General features: G+C 32.4%; 1 protein-coding gene across 2 annotated transcripts in view; it reads left to right on the plus strand.

The window, feature by feature from the left end:
- The window catches only part of LOC105823852 (15 kDa selenoprotein), a 47497-nt gene extending 33602 nt beyond the window's left edge, over nucleotides 1-13895 (plus strand). Inside the window, exons 4-5 of one of the 2 annotated variants that reach the window (XM_012661111.1) lie at nucleotides 9677-9726; nucleotides 13036-13895. In XM_012661111.1, the coding sequence (XP_012516565.1) occupies nucleotides 9677-9726; nucleotides 13036-13167 (182 nt within the window). In that variant the 3' untranslated portion in view covers nucleotides 13168-13895. The remainder of the gene's footprint in view (nucleotides 1-9676; nucleotides 9727-13035) is intronic. The other variant, XM_012661113.1, reaches the window with a different exon arrangement.
- The last annotated feature ends 737 nt before the right edge of the window (nucleotides 13896-14632 follow it).

The following is a 14632-nucleotide window of genomic DNA, read 5'->3' on the forward strand; positions in this document are numbered from 1 at the left end:
AATGGGGATCTGCTGAAAAGCCTGTGTTTTACACTGGTTTCATACTTTTGATGAACTTACAGGCTTCAGATTGTCCTAAAAAGTCCTAATCTTCTGCTAAAAATCATAATCTTTTAAGTTGTCTAGATTATTTATTGTACCTTCAGTCACCCAAATTCTTTTAATTATTTAAGTTACCTTTCTCTGTTTTTAAATGCTTTTAAGTTTTCTTGTTGGGATGACCCAAATGACTCATAATTTTGCACTCCAGATGGTTTGTATACAATAGTAAATTTTCTTGTTTTAGAAATACTCCTTTTTGGTTACCACTAGCTTTAATTGAGCTCAATTGAGAATTAGGTTGTTATTTGTTGTTGTTTCTGTTCTCTTTGTATTGTTGTTTCTGGCATTATTTAGAGTTTTGATTCAAATGTACTCATTTCTAATCAACAAGAAAACACCTTAATTATCCACTCACATAATTTTATGTGCAAGTTCACAAGTTTTCATATATGCCATAAGCTCTTACATTTAAAACCAATATAGAACAGTGAGTAAAAACAGTGTACTCATTGTATGACTACTTGTAATGTGATCAGAGGTGTATCATTAGATCTAGCCAAGTATATTGTCTCTTTTTTCATTTATATTTTCACTTGTTTGTGATTTTGAAAATAACATAATCCAAACATTTTTCTTTAACTTCAAGACATATACTTCCTTATTATCCCCCCATCTCCACTTATGCCCTCCTCTTTATAGAACAAAGAGCAAGACAGATGTGGGTTTTGGGGGTGGCAGGAAGCAGTGGTGTCATCATAGCTCACTGCAACCTCAAACTCCTGGGCTCAGGTGATCCTCCTGCTTCAGCCTCCCAAGTAGCTGGGACTACAGGCATGTGCCACTATGCCCGCCTAATTTTTTCTATATATATTTTGTTTTAGTTGTCCAGATAATTTCTTTCTATTTTTAGTAGAGATGTGGTCTCACTCTTGCTCAGGCTGGTCTCAAACTCCTGACCTTGAGCGATCCACCTGCCTTGGCCTCCCAGAGTGCTAGGATTACAGGCATGAGCCACCGCACCTGACCCAAAATCCAAAATTTTTGAACACTGACAAGATACCACAAGTAGAAAATTCCACACCTGACCTCATGTGACAAGTGTGCAAAATTATTTAAAATATTGTATAAAGTTACCTTACAGCCATGTGTATAAGGTATATAAGAAACATAAATGACTTTTGTATTTATGCTTGGATCCCATCCCCAAGATATATGATTATATGTATGCAAACATTCCGAAATCTGAAGCGCAGTCCTTTGCATTTCGTGTAAAGGATACTCAGCCTGTACTGAGATGGTTTTTTACTTCTCATACCGTCTATTATTGATGGCTAGTGATGCTTAAGGTTGTGATGCTACGTTGGAGATTTGCTGGAAAAAATACTGATCCATTAGCATTATCTTTTTTGATTTTCTTATATAATGGGTTACACATGAGGTAAAATAGGTTAGTGCCTTCTTTATCAGGCTATTTTGAGGATTAAATAACATGTAAATCACTTTTATTATATGTTTGGCACTAGCAAATACAGAGTAAATCATTCATTAATTCTGTAAATATTTATTAAGTGCTTACATCAAGCACTATTTCAGTACTTATTAAATGGTAGTACATATTAAATGATAGATTATTGTTCTTGTATCTTTACTCCTTCATTGTTATAAGTTTCAATTACTAACCATCAAGCATTTACATACTTATGTATTTGGCACCTTTATTAAAAAAAATTCAAATCAATACATCTGTTATAGCTGCAGCCTGTCTCAAAATTATATGCAAAATTCTATATATTCACCTGTAGCCATTCCTCAACTTGTTATAATCTGGCTTCTCTTTCTTCCATTTTACCTCCTGAGTACTAAATCTCACTTGACTCTAGCACTTGAAACGCTATTCTCCTCACTCGTGTTACTTGTTACCTCCCAGTTTTCTTCTACTTCTAACACATCTCTCTTTTCTCCTTTTCTGGCATCTCTTCTACTGCCTACACTTCAAATGTTACTGTTAACTAGGGTGTATCTTCAGATTTTCTTCTCTTACTCTCCTGAATGATGTTCCACTCCATCAGTTTCAATTACAATACTTACCAGATGACTCCCAATCTGTATCTTTAGATCAAACTTTTTTTGTTAAAATTATATTTCTTATATTTCTGACTGCCATTAGACATTTCCTCTTGGATGATCTAACAGGTACCTTAAACCAATGTACCTATGACTCACGTGGGGTCTTCTTAAAATGCAGTTAGTATAAGTGTGTACATTTTGGATGGGTCCTGCGAGTCTGTATTTCTAACAGTCCTAGAGACAGTGGTCCACATTTTTAGTAGAAAGGCTTTCAACCCAGCATGTCCAAAGACTGAATCAATCCTCTTCTCTAGTAAAAGTATACCATCTTCTTCTCTGTTTCCATGAATGGTGGTATTACTAGGCAAAAGAGTAAGCGTGAAACACAAGAATCATGATTAATCTTTCACACTTTATATCCAGTTAGTCACTAGGTTGTGTCTCTCTCCTTAATAACCTTAATATCTTATTCCCTTCTTCTTCTCTGTGCTTTAAATTAATCCCTAAATATCTTTATCCAGAAGGATTAGTTGCTTGTTATCTCGTCCTTCAGTCCCCAACCCCCAGGTTGTGGACCAGTATCATCCGTGGGCTGTGGGGGCAAGTGAGTGAAGCTTCATCTGTATTTACAGCCACTCCCCATTGCTTGCCATCCCCCCCCACCCAACTCCCATCAGTGGAAAAATTGTCTTCCATGAAACCCTTCCCTAGTGCCAAAAAGGCTGGGGACCACTGACTAGTCTACCTATCTCTGTTCCCTTTTCTTATTCTGTCACTTTCACACAACTGCCAAAAAGACCTCTTCCAAAAGACAAATCTGATTATGTCACTTTCTTGCTTAAAATCCTTTATAAGTTCTTTATCACATACATCATAAATACCAGACTCAATAGTATCACATACAAGACCCATGACGACATGGTTTCTTTTTTCTCTTTTCACATCTCTAGTTCATGCAAAAAACTATTTGCAGTTCTCTGAATTCTGGCCTCTGTGACTTTGCACACACTGAATACTCTTCCTAACTTGTGCTCCTTCCCAGTTCTTGTGGCAAATTCCTATTCATTCAAAATTTAGTTCCAGCATTATTTTTGGGTGGCCTTTGGACAGAATTTTTTAGTCTCCCTTTTATGTTCCATAACAGATACCACAAATATTATAATATTTTTGGCATACCAGTCTTTTGCCTCTACCAAACTAGTAACTCTTAGAGCATAGAATTTTTTGATTTTTTTTTTCTCATTAGTGTACCCAGAATCTACCTAACACTGTACCTGGTATTAAGAGGAATTCAAATATTTACTGAATGAATGCATTGATTTATTGAATTTATCTAATTCAAGAGATGCCTCCACTTTACACGAATGGGGATCTGCTGAAAAGCCTGTGTTTTACACTGGTTTCATACTTTTGATGAACTTACAGGCTTCAGATTGTCCTAAAAAGTCCTAATCTTCTGCTAAAAATCATAATCTTTTAAGTTGTCTAGATTATTTATTGTACCTTCAGTCACCCAAATTCTTTTAATTATTTAAGTTACCTTTCTCTGTTTTTAAATGCTTTTAAGTTTTCTTGTTGGGATGACCCAAATGACTCATAATTTTGCACTCCAGATGGTTTGTATACAATAGTAAATTTTCTTGTTTTAGAAATACTCCTTTTTGGTTACCACTAGCTTTAATTGAGCTCAATTGAGAATTAGGTTGTTATTTGTTGTTGTTTCTGTTCTCTTTGTATTGTTGTTTCTGGCATTATTTAGAGTTTTGATTCAAATGTACTCATTTCTAATCAACAAGAAAACACCTTAATTATCCACTCACATAATTTTATGTGCAAGTTCACAAGTTTTCATATATGCCATAAGCTCTTACATTTAAAACCAATATAGAACAGTGAGTAAAAACAGTGTACTCATTGTATGACTACTTGTAATGTGATCAGAGGTGTATCATTAGATCTAGCCAAGTATATTGTCTCTTTTTTCATTTATATTTTCACTTGTTTGTGATTTTGAAAATAACATAATCCAAACATTTTTCTTTAACTTCAAGACATATACTTCCTTATTATCCCCCCATCTCCACTTATGCCCTCCTCTTTATAGAACAAAGAGCAAGACAGATGTGGGTTTTGGGGGTGGCAGGAAGCAGTGGTGTCATCATAGCTCACTGCAACCTCAAACTCCTGGGCTCAGGTGATCCTCCTGCTTCAGCCTCCCAAGTAGCTGGGACTACAAAGTGTGCACCACCACACCTGGCTAATTTGTCTATGGGCCAGGGGGGTGAAGAGGGTGGTGGCGTTAGTTGGTTCTCGCTCTTGCTCAGACTGGTCTTGAACTCCTGACCTCAAGTGATCCTCCCACCTTGGCCTCCCAGAGTGCTAAGATTACAGATGTGAGCCACCGCACCTGGGCTAATACTCAAAAGTTAGCTCTGAGGAGCCTTTGAATTATGAAAAGAATCCCTGGACATTCCAAGCAGTGTGTATAGCAAAACTTACCTCTTTTCCTAGGGACTGCACAAATGACATGGTAAGAATACCAAAGGAAAAGCTGAAATATTTAATCTGTTTTTTAATCACTTCTGTATATTTAATCACTTTAAGTGTTATTTACAAAATTGCCTTTATAACTGACAAGTAATCAAGTTGACATAGATCATTTTCTAGAAATTAGAGTGATTGGATTTTCTTTAGAAATCTCCAGTTGTTATCATTGAGCTATTTTTAAAACAGCAGAAAGTAAACTAGAAAATAAATTACCTTTATGAAGTCCTTTTGCAAGGTCTTGGACATTTTTTAACCCTTTCTATACTATCAGGGTCCAATGGACTCAATTTTCTTTGAATTTCTTTTTTGGGTTGTTCATACTATTTGTAATGATTATTATTCCATGACTTCTATTATTAGAGGTTTTTTTAAAGAACAAAGAGGAAATGTACTTATTTTTTAATAGAATAAAACTCATTCTATGTTGCAATTACTCTATCAATGCACTGAATCCTTTTATATATCTTGGATATATTGTGGAATCATTAATCATCAGTTATTTACAGCTGTGTTTAAAAAGACTAAAGTTATAAGAAGGATAATGCAATAGCAAAATAAATCATCACTGTTACATCATTCTTTGATTTTCTTGTTACATAGTATGACACCATAGCTGTAGTCTTTTTTTTTTAAGCTTTCATTGAACACATTTGAGAACTAAGATTTTTTTTGTTTTCTGCCCATAGAGGTGGAGAAGAAAATTGACAAAAATGTGTTGTAATGATCAGATGGATCAGAAGATGGATGCAAAGAGAAAAAATAGCACTTTAGACCTGGACTATCCAATTAGGTAGCTGCTAGCCAAACATGGCTATTTCAGTTAACTTCTAAAATTCAGTTCCTTAGTTACACTAGCTACACTTCAAATGCTCAGTAACCATCATACCAAAAATAGCAGATATAGAATTTCTATTATTGCAGAAAGTTCTATTAGTGCTGTTCTGTAATGATAGTAAAATTGATCATGTAAGCAAAGTTTCAGACTGTGAAACCTCATTCAATATTATCCTGAGTGAATTTTCTCAAAAATCAAGAATCAATGAGTAAACTATTATTACCAAGGACAAAAAAGAAATATAGTATTTGTATCTCATTAGGCATCCAACAAGGACTTCATCACAAAATATTTTCAACAAGAAACTAGACCATCATATTTTCCTAAAAGATCATATGACATTATTCTTTTAATTTTTATGATGTTTATATATGACAATTTACTTGATAAATTTTATAAGTGGGCAAATGCTAAAGGCTGGTATGTATATAAAAATGATAAGAAAAAATCAATGTGTAGACATGACAAATTCATTAAATTGATTATTCTTATTGGTATTTATTCTTCCAAAAATAAATGTTTTACAAATAAGATGATCATCTTATCTTTAACAAAGATTTCAAAAGTATTACACTTTGACAATGTAAGTGCAAGAAGAAGAACCAGAGTAATAATAAGCTAGAACCTATTAGAAATGTATTTGAAATCTGGAATCAATATTTGTAAAATGGCTATGTCCCAAGTTCACATATGACAGTGAACAGTTAGTTGCATTCAAAGCACATTGTCTGTTTTGGTAACATTTACCTTCAAAACCAGGAAAATATGGAATAGGTTTTTAAGTTTAATGTGTTTAATTCTTATTAAAATTTCTAATAAATTTGGTTTTCACTTTCCCTTTATTCTTTTACAAAATTATTCATAAAATCATTTGAAAATATAAAAAATAAAAACAGTTCACTCAACTCAAATGGTATGTGGTGATGACTATTTTTCCTTGTATACTGAAAGTTAAAGTATTCCAGCTCTCCTCTTCCAGAGTCTTTTAAAAGAAAAAAAATACCTCTGGAAAGGTTGCCATAAACCCCATTATTTGTGCTCCTGGACTTTATTAGCTGTTTGCATATTTAATGACTCATGCAGCTGTACAGCATGTGAAATTTGATCATTAAATCAAACTGATACTACAAATAATACTGCATATTCACACACTCATCTATTGTGATTTTGCTATAATTTGTGAAATATGAGAATTTTCCCTTATTCATAACTGAGCCATGCTATATAATATATAAATACAATACTACGTTTAGCGATAAAAGGAAGACAAAAGCACTGGACTTGAGGAATTACAATTTTTTTCCTGACTGGCTAAAGATCTACCACTACTGTTGCCTTTCTTAGCATACATACTTTTTCAGGTTACTTTCTTTAGTAAAACATTTGAAGTTGACTTTGGGGCTATTTTGGCTATTATGAAATGTCGGATTTTAGGAATAAATTGTTTGAAGTAGTAAGAGATAAAAATCCGTTTGAATCCTTTAGAATTATGTTGAAGGAAAGACATCATTTTTGTTAAAGTGGGTATATAAATTCTCAGTTCTCATCAAATGTTGCTTCTTACAGCTCAATTTTTGTGGCGTATTTCTTTGTGACTCCAGCATATTAAAATCTCTTCTCTGACTTCAGAGTCCTTATCATCTATCATTAAATTAACATTGTTATTATGACTACCTTGTATCTTTTTATGTGTCGCAGATCTGTTTAATTAAGCAGACTGTAGATTTATTGAAATTAAATAACTCAGTTCCCCATGTTCTTATATAGCCCGTCCAATGCCATATATATATATATATATATATATATATAGTACTCAAATGTTTGTTAAAAGGTTCATTTACTGCCTGTAAAATATGATTTGCTACTAAAGGTGTTTAACAGGTACTCCTCTAATTCAAAATTAGGAGACTATAGATCTATCTTTAGCAGAGAGAAGAGGAAAGAACTGATAAAAAGAGTCATCAGTGACTCATCTCAGTATTCCTTTTAAATTTGTTCACTCAGTCTGTAAAAAATCTGTTGAATGATTGAAAGTTATTAAATGTGCTAAGCTCTGTTATGGCTACAAAAAATATGTAAGAATAGTCCTTTTCCCAGAGAGGTTTCTTGTGAAGCAGGGAAAGTATGTAGACACAGTTACTGTGCGTTACACGGTATATGATGCAAGATATGCATATAGCATTTGCCAAAGGAACATTATAAAATGGAATAGGCCATCATAAGATCATTTTTGTTTGGGCATTCAGGAGATTTCAGGCTATTTGGACAAATCCTAAAGGATAGTTAATAAAGAAGTTATTTTGATAAGCCAGAATAACGTAACCAGTTTTATTTTGAACTAAATTTTGTAGGGGAAGATTAGATGGTATATCTGAGTCTCTTCCAACAAGTCCTCAAAACCTTAAAAGAAAAATAAAAACTACTTAACTAGTCTTTGTTTTGTTGTCCTAAATAAAAGTAAATGAAGACCTTCATGATGATACATATCTTAAAAAATAAACATTTGCTTTGTATTTATTTTAGAAAAATATAAACTTTTTAATTTGGACAATTAGACATGATCATTATGAAAGTTGGTAAAATGTAATTCAGTAACAACCAAAAAAGGAAAAACATTCATTTAAAACTTCCTAAATCCTATGCTCCAGGTATAACCCTCTGTTAAAATGATAATAGTTAACATTTTTAGAAGCATTAGGTGCATTTTAAGATTTTCTTTAGTGCTTCTGAGCTTTTTCATTTGGGATGAAAATATTTATGGATTAATATTTATCTTTTTTTAACAACCATAGGAAACAAATTGATCTATAATTGCCTTTTACACATAATGGAAGTTTTCTTCTGAGTCACTAAATATAGATTAACGTAATTATTAATGATTGAACGTATTTGATGGTATGATGTGTGTTAATTTAGTTAACCAGTAGCCTTTCATACATTTAGATTATGTTCCTATTTCCAGGCTTAGTTAGAAGGACCTTATGTAATATATCAGTTATTTCCTCACACAGAAAAGAAAGTTTTAGAGGTGGACTTGGCAGGTTGAAAGAGTATGTACATTTGAAGACTTTTGGTTCAGTTCACTAAATACCCCTCACGAAGGATATACCCATTTATACTCCTGCCACACTTCACCCTCAACAAAATCCCTGTCCCTGCTCCCTCTCTAACCTTAAGTATTCTTTTTAATCTTTGTCATTCTCTATGTACCTCCTTGTTTTGGCATTTCTTTGATTAGTGAAGTCGAACATTTACTTCAAATGTTTATTGACCATTTGTGTATTTATACATTACATGTTCTTTAGTCTATTTTGCTATCTAGAGGGTTTTTTCCTTAATTACTGGTAAGAACTCTTTTAAATATTATATTTTAGAGATAATTTTCCCCAGTTTATCATTTTTACCTTTAATTTTGTTTATGGTGATGTTTTGTTGTCCCGAAGTTTTAATTTTTATATGAGCGTATCTACAAAACATTTTGGGGGGGTCATGCTTAAGAGTAGAATTTTATATTCCATATTCACATAAGTTCTTTGTGCTATGGTAGTGTTCTGAACCTTTCCTTCTTAACAGTTATCACAATCATAATTATTAATTTTATGATTATTTTTTCCAAATAGTTCAGCAATTTTCTCACAACTATTTGTTGAATAATTCACACACACCCCAGACACATATATCCCTCTCTTCTTCTCTCCCCCCTCCTTCCCTCCTACCTCTATTTGATGGCTTTACCATATTAAAAAATTCTTACTGATATTTGTATCTCTCTAAATTTCCTAATCTGTTTCTTTGTTTCATCTGTTCTCTTCTCAGCATCACATACATAAATGATGGAACAAATCTTCCCCCCATATCTTACTTTTTTATAAACTGCCCTGACTGTTCTCACACATTAACTTTTACAGCTGAGCTATACTGTCATTTTATCAAGCCCTAAAAATCCTATTGGAATTTGGTATTTTTAATAATTTGAAACAATTAACATCTTAAAATATTTAATCTTCCTTTCAAAGAATATGGTATATCTCTCCCTTTATTCATATGTGTTTAAATTTCCTTATGTTTTTCATATAGGACATAATGCTTTATTTGTTAAGTTTATTTCCACTTTTTGTATTGATCTTTGCAGTTAGCTTGGTTTTGGAAGTGAATGATTTGAATATTTTTTTCTTGTTTCATAAGCTTTCGTCAGGAGTGATAAACCCAAACTATTCAGAGGACTGCAAATCAAGGTAAGGTGATTGTAATGGAATGTCTTTTTTTTCAGCATTAATTTTTTTCTTTTTAAAATTCAAATATTCAAATAATTTTCCTCAATTAGACATCAATTTAAAAATTTATTTTTTTTTAACTGATAGACTTTTTTATAGTCGTTTTAGGTTTACAGAAAAACTGAGCGGAAAGTACAGCGTATTCCCGTATATTCTCTGGCTCCCACCCCTGCCCTCACTTTCCTCTGTTACAACATCTTGCATTGGTAGGGTACATTTGTTACAATTAATGAACCAATAATACATTATTATTAATTAAATTGTATAGTTTGTATTAGGTTTCATTCTTTGTGTCGTATAGTTACAGGAGTTTTGCCAAATGCTTATGTATCCATCATTACTTTATCATACAGAATAGTTTCACTGCCTTAAAAATCCCTTATGCTCCATATGTTCATTCATCTCCCTCTTTCTCTTCCCCAACGCCTCACCACCACTGATCTTTTTGCTGTCTCTGTAAGAATTTTGCTTTTTCCAGAATCTCATATAGTCGGAGTCATATAATATGTAGCTTTTTCAGATCGGCTTCTTTTGCTTAGCAATATGCATTTAAAGTTCTTCGGTATCTTCTCCATAGCTCAATAGCTCATTTCTTTTTATTGCTGAATAACATTCTGTTTTACCACAGTTTGTTTCTCCATTCACCTGTGGAAGGATGTCTTGGTTGCTTCCAATTTTTGGCAGTTAGAAGTAAAGCTTCCAGTTTTTGGCAATTAGAAGTAAAGTAAATATTTTTGTATAATTTCTGTGTTCACATACATTTCAACTCATTTAGGTAAATAACCTAGGAGCACAATTGCTGGATCATATAGTTAAGATTTTTTAACTGTGTAAAATAATTGCAAAATTATCTTCCAAAGTGGCTGCATCACATTACATTTGCACTAGCAATAAATAAGAGTTCCTATTGCTCCACATCCTTACGCAACCTTATGTATTGTCACTGTTTTGGATTTTAGCCATTCTGTTAATAATAAGTACATAGTGGTATCTCATTGTTTTAATTTGGAATTCCCTAATCATATATGATTTGAGCATCTTTTCATGTGTTTATTGGCCATCTGTATATCTTTGGCAAGATCTCTGTTCAGATCTTTTGCCCCCCTATTTTTAATTGTGGTAAAAAAAAAATCGTAACATTAATTTTACCATCTTAACCATTTTTAAGTGTACATTTCAGTACTATTAAGTATTTTCACATTGTTATGCAGCAGATCTCTATAACTTTTTCTTCTTGCAAAACCGAAACTCTGTACCCGTTAAACACTAATTCCTCCTTCCCCCTCCACCCTCCATCTCCAACCTTGCCCTTTCTAGTTCTGTTTCTATAATTTTGACTACTTTAGGTACTTCATGTAAGTGGAATCACATAGTATTTGTCCTTTTGTGACTGGCTTATTTTACTTAGCATAATGTCCTCAAGATTCAGCCATGTTGTAGCATGTGACAAGATTTCCTTTCTTTTTAAGGCTGCATAATATTCCATTGTATGTATATACCACATTTTCTTTATCCATTCATCCATCAGTAAATATTTGGGTTGCTTCCACTGCTTGGCTAATCTGAATAATCCTTTTATGAACATAGGCATGCAAATATCTCCTCAAGTCCCTGTTCTTAATTCTTCTGAGTATATATGTATACCCAGAAATGGAATTGCTGTATCAATGTGGTAGTTCTGTTTTTAATTTTTGGAGGAATCTCCTTACTGTTTCCATAATGACCACCCCATTTTACAATCTTACCACCAGTGCATAAGGATTCCAATTTCTCCACATCCTTGTCAGCACTTGTTATTTTCTATTTTATGATAGTGTTCGTCCTAATGGGTATGCGGTACTATCTCATTATGGCTTTGATTTGCATTTCTCTTATAATTTTGAACATTTTTTCATATGCTTATTGGCCATTTGTATATCTTCTTTAGAGTATTGTCTATTTAAGTCCTTTGCCCATTTTTTAATTGGGTTTTTTTGTTGTTGTTAAGTTGTAGGAGTTCTGTATATTCTGGATATTAACCCTTTATCAGATATATGATTTGCAAATATTTTCTCCCCTTCTCTAGGTTGTCTTTTCACTTTGTTCATTGTTTCCTTTGATGTACAGTTTTTAAGTTTCATGTGGTCCTCTTTGTCTATTTTTGCTTTATTGCCTGCTTTTATTGACCTTATTTTTTTATTGCTGAGCTTTAAGAGTTAAGTCCTTTATCAGATATGTGTCTTGCAATTGATCATGGTATATAATTCCTGTTGCACATTACTGGATTTGATTTGCTAATATTTTGTTGAAGATTTTTATAGCTGTGTTCTTTTTTCTTATTTCCTTTTTTTGAATTAAAACAAGTTTTTTAATAACTAATCAAAAATTTTCAAACAATTTATGAAATAACCTGACTAAAAATGTCTAAAATAGTAATGTTGTTATTGATTCATTAGCTCAGAGGGCCTGTCTTTCTAAACTCCCCAAATGGGTTGGGAATATACCAAATGCTAATAATCACATCAGAGCTTGTCTCCATTTCTGGAGTTCACAACCCCAGAGGACATAGAAAAACTGAAGCATAATTACTGAAAGAAGTTCTAAGAGCTCCCTTTATCATCAGTGCTACATTTTTAGTTATCTGGTTCTCCTTAATTTAAAATTGAAGATTTGATCTCTTAACAAATGAGTTCATGTTATCACATTTACCCAGAGATAGAATTTCTTGGCACTCTTTGGAAAAATGTTGGGCCCCCAACTAAAGGGGCTGAGGTTTTGGGAACCCTGCCTAATTCTAAACTGATTACAGCAAAATAATTAGATTTGTTAAGGAAAATTTATGATCCATTTGTGTGACTCTGTGTCTGATCATTTATATGCACAGCCTTTTTCAAAACATTGCTGTCATACCATCATCTTGTCTCATTAATTATTTTGAACTGGTCTGCCTTCATTGGATTTAAATCTCATTTGAGTTTGAGAGTATCATGTATACAAATAAGTATTTGTTATATTCAATGATCAGCTCACATCCCAAATAAAGTCTCTTGATACCAACAGGTATTTTTCTCTTTAGAAGTAAATTTCTTAAATTCTCATTTTTTATGAAATCCCATTAAATTCTTTCCTGAAAGACTTCTTTAAGACCTGTCAATTGTGATGTTATGTCTAAAAGCTTTTTCTTATTACTGTTAGATTTAATTAAGCTAGACTGAATTGTTTTGATCTTGGTTGAGGCTAAGAAGTCTCTTTCTAAGCAGAAAATAGTGATGATGTCCCTCTTTTTTGTAGTATGTTCGTGGTTCAGACCCTGTATTAAAGCTTTTGGACGACAATGGGAACATTGCTGAAGAGCTAAGCATCCTCAAGTGGAACACAGACAGTGTAGAAGAATTCTTGAGTGAAAAGTTGGAACGCATATAAATCTTGCTTAAATTTTGTCCTTTTTGTTGCCTTATCAAATGAAATATTATAGCACCTAGAAAATAATTTAGTTTTGCAAGCTTCAATTGATCAACCTTTTAGTGTGAGGCGTTAAACATCTAATTAGATCTTGAAGTGGCAGCACGGCCCGTGATATCTAAGGAGTTGGCAAGCTTAACAAAACCCATTTTTTTATAAGTTTCCATCCTCCTGCATTTGTTGATACCACTAATGAAATGCTTTGTAACAGACTTGTGGTTAATTATGCAAATGATAGTTTCTGATAATTGGTCCAGTTTTACAAATAACAGAATTTTAAATTAGGTTAGTAAGACAGATGATTACTATGCTTCATGTTTGTGCTCTTTGAAAGTAATGACAGAAAACTACAAAGCAAATAAGATACACAGATTGCCTGCTCCTCAAAGTGTCTCATATTTTTTTATTACCCAGCTTTCTTTTTAATAGAAATGTTATTTATAGTTTATAATGAATGCACTGCATAGAACTTTGTAGCTTCATTATTGTGAAATATTCAAGATCTACAGTAAGAATGAAACATTCACAAAGATTTGCATTAATGAAGACTACACAGAAAACCTTTTCTAAGGATTTGTGTGGATCCGATATTTGGCAAATTTTTGAGTTTTATGTTCTTACAGAAAAGTTCATTTTAAAATGACCGTTTGTAAAACCAAAATAGAAATAAAAAGTTTTAAAAATGTATCAGAATTTGAAATTCTTCTGGTTTGTCTTTTCATGCTTAAAAATGATAAGTTTCTCAATGTATTCTTATTTTCTTTTCATAAAGCTTTTTTAAGCCAAAATATAAAGATGGCTATACTGTTTAAAACTTATCATAACTTGTTGGTAATACTGCTTTATATTTGTCTGATTTTATTTTTCAAGATTCTTTCATTTATGAATACATTTTCATTGGTATCTAATTATATAAGGAGTATGTCTTTTAATAATATAAAATTTTTGATACTAAAAATTATGATTTTTGTTTACTATCTAGTCAAAGTAAATTCTTCATAGGAGATAGTTCACTAAGACCAGCATTCATCCATATGACTCCTATGTCATTTAAACCTCTTACTAACCTATCAAATTGGTCTAATATCCTACTGTCAACTTTATCTCAGAATAAATTCTTATAATCTAGAAACTTTCCTAATCGTTGATTTTGAATTACTATCTTAATGAAGAATATTTGGAAATCTATAAAGGCAACTCTATCAGAGAATGTTTATAAAATATTTATTTTTAATAGAGATCAGTTACTAATCTTTACTAACAGTTTGTGTTATGTATTTATATATATTGTGTTATATATATTTAAAATTAAAAAGTCTACTTTTAAAGCTAACGAGAATGAATATAAACCCTGGCTAATTTGGCTAATCAAAACAGCATAAGAAATCCTGGCAGGCAGATTATGGTCTACTTTTAATCATCCATA

Source organism: Propithecus coquereli, unplaced genomic scaffold (assembly GCF_000956105.1).
Source record: "Propithecus coquereli isolate 6110/MARCELLA unplaced genomic scaffold, Pcoq_1.0 Scaffold7, whole genome shotgun sequence".
In the NCBI taxonomy this organism is placed as follows: domain Eukaryota; kingdom Metazoa; phylum Chordata; class Mammalia; order Primates; family Indriidae; genus Propithecus; species Propithecus coquereli.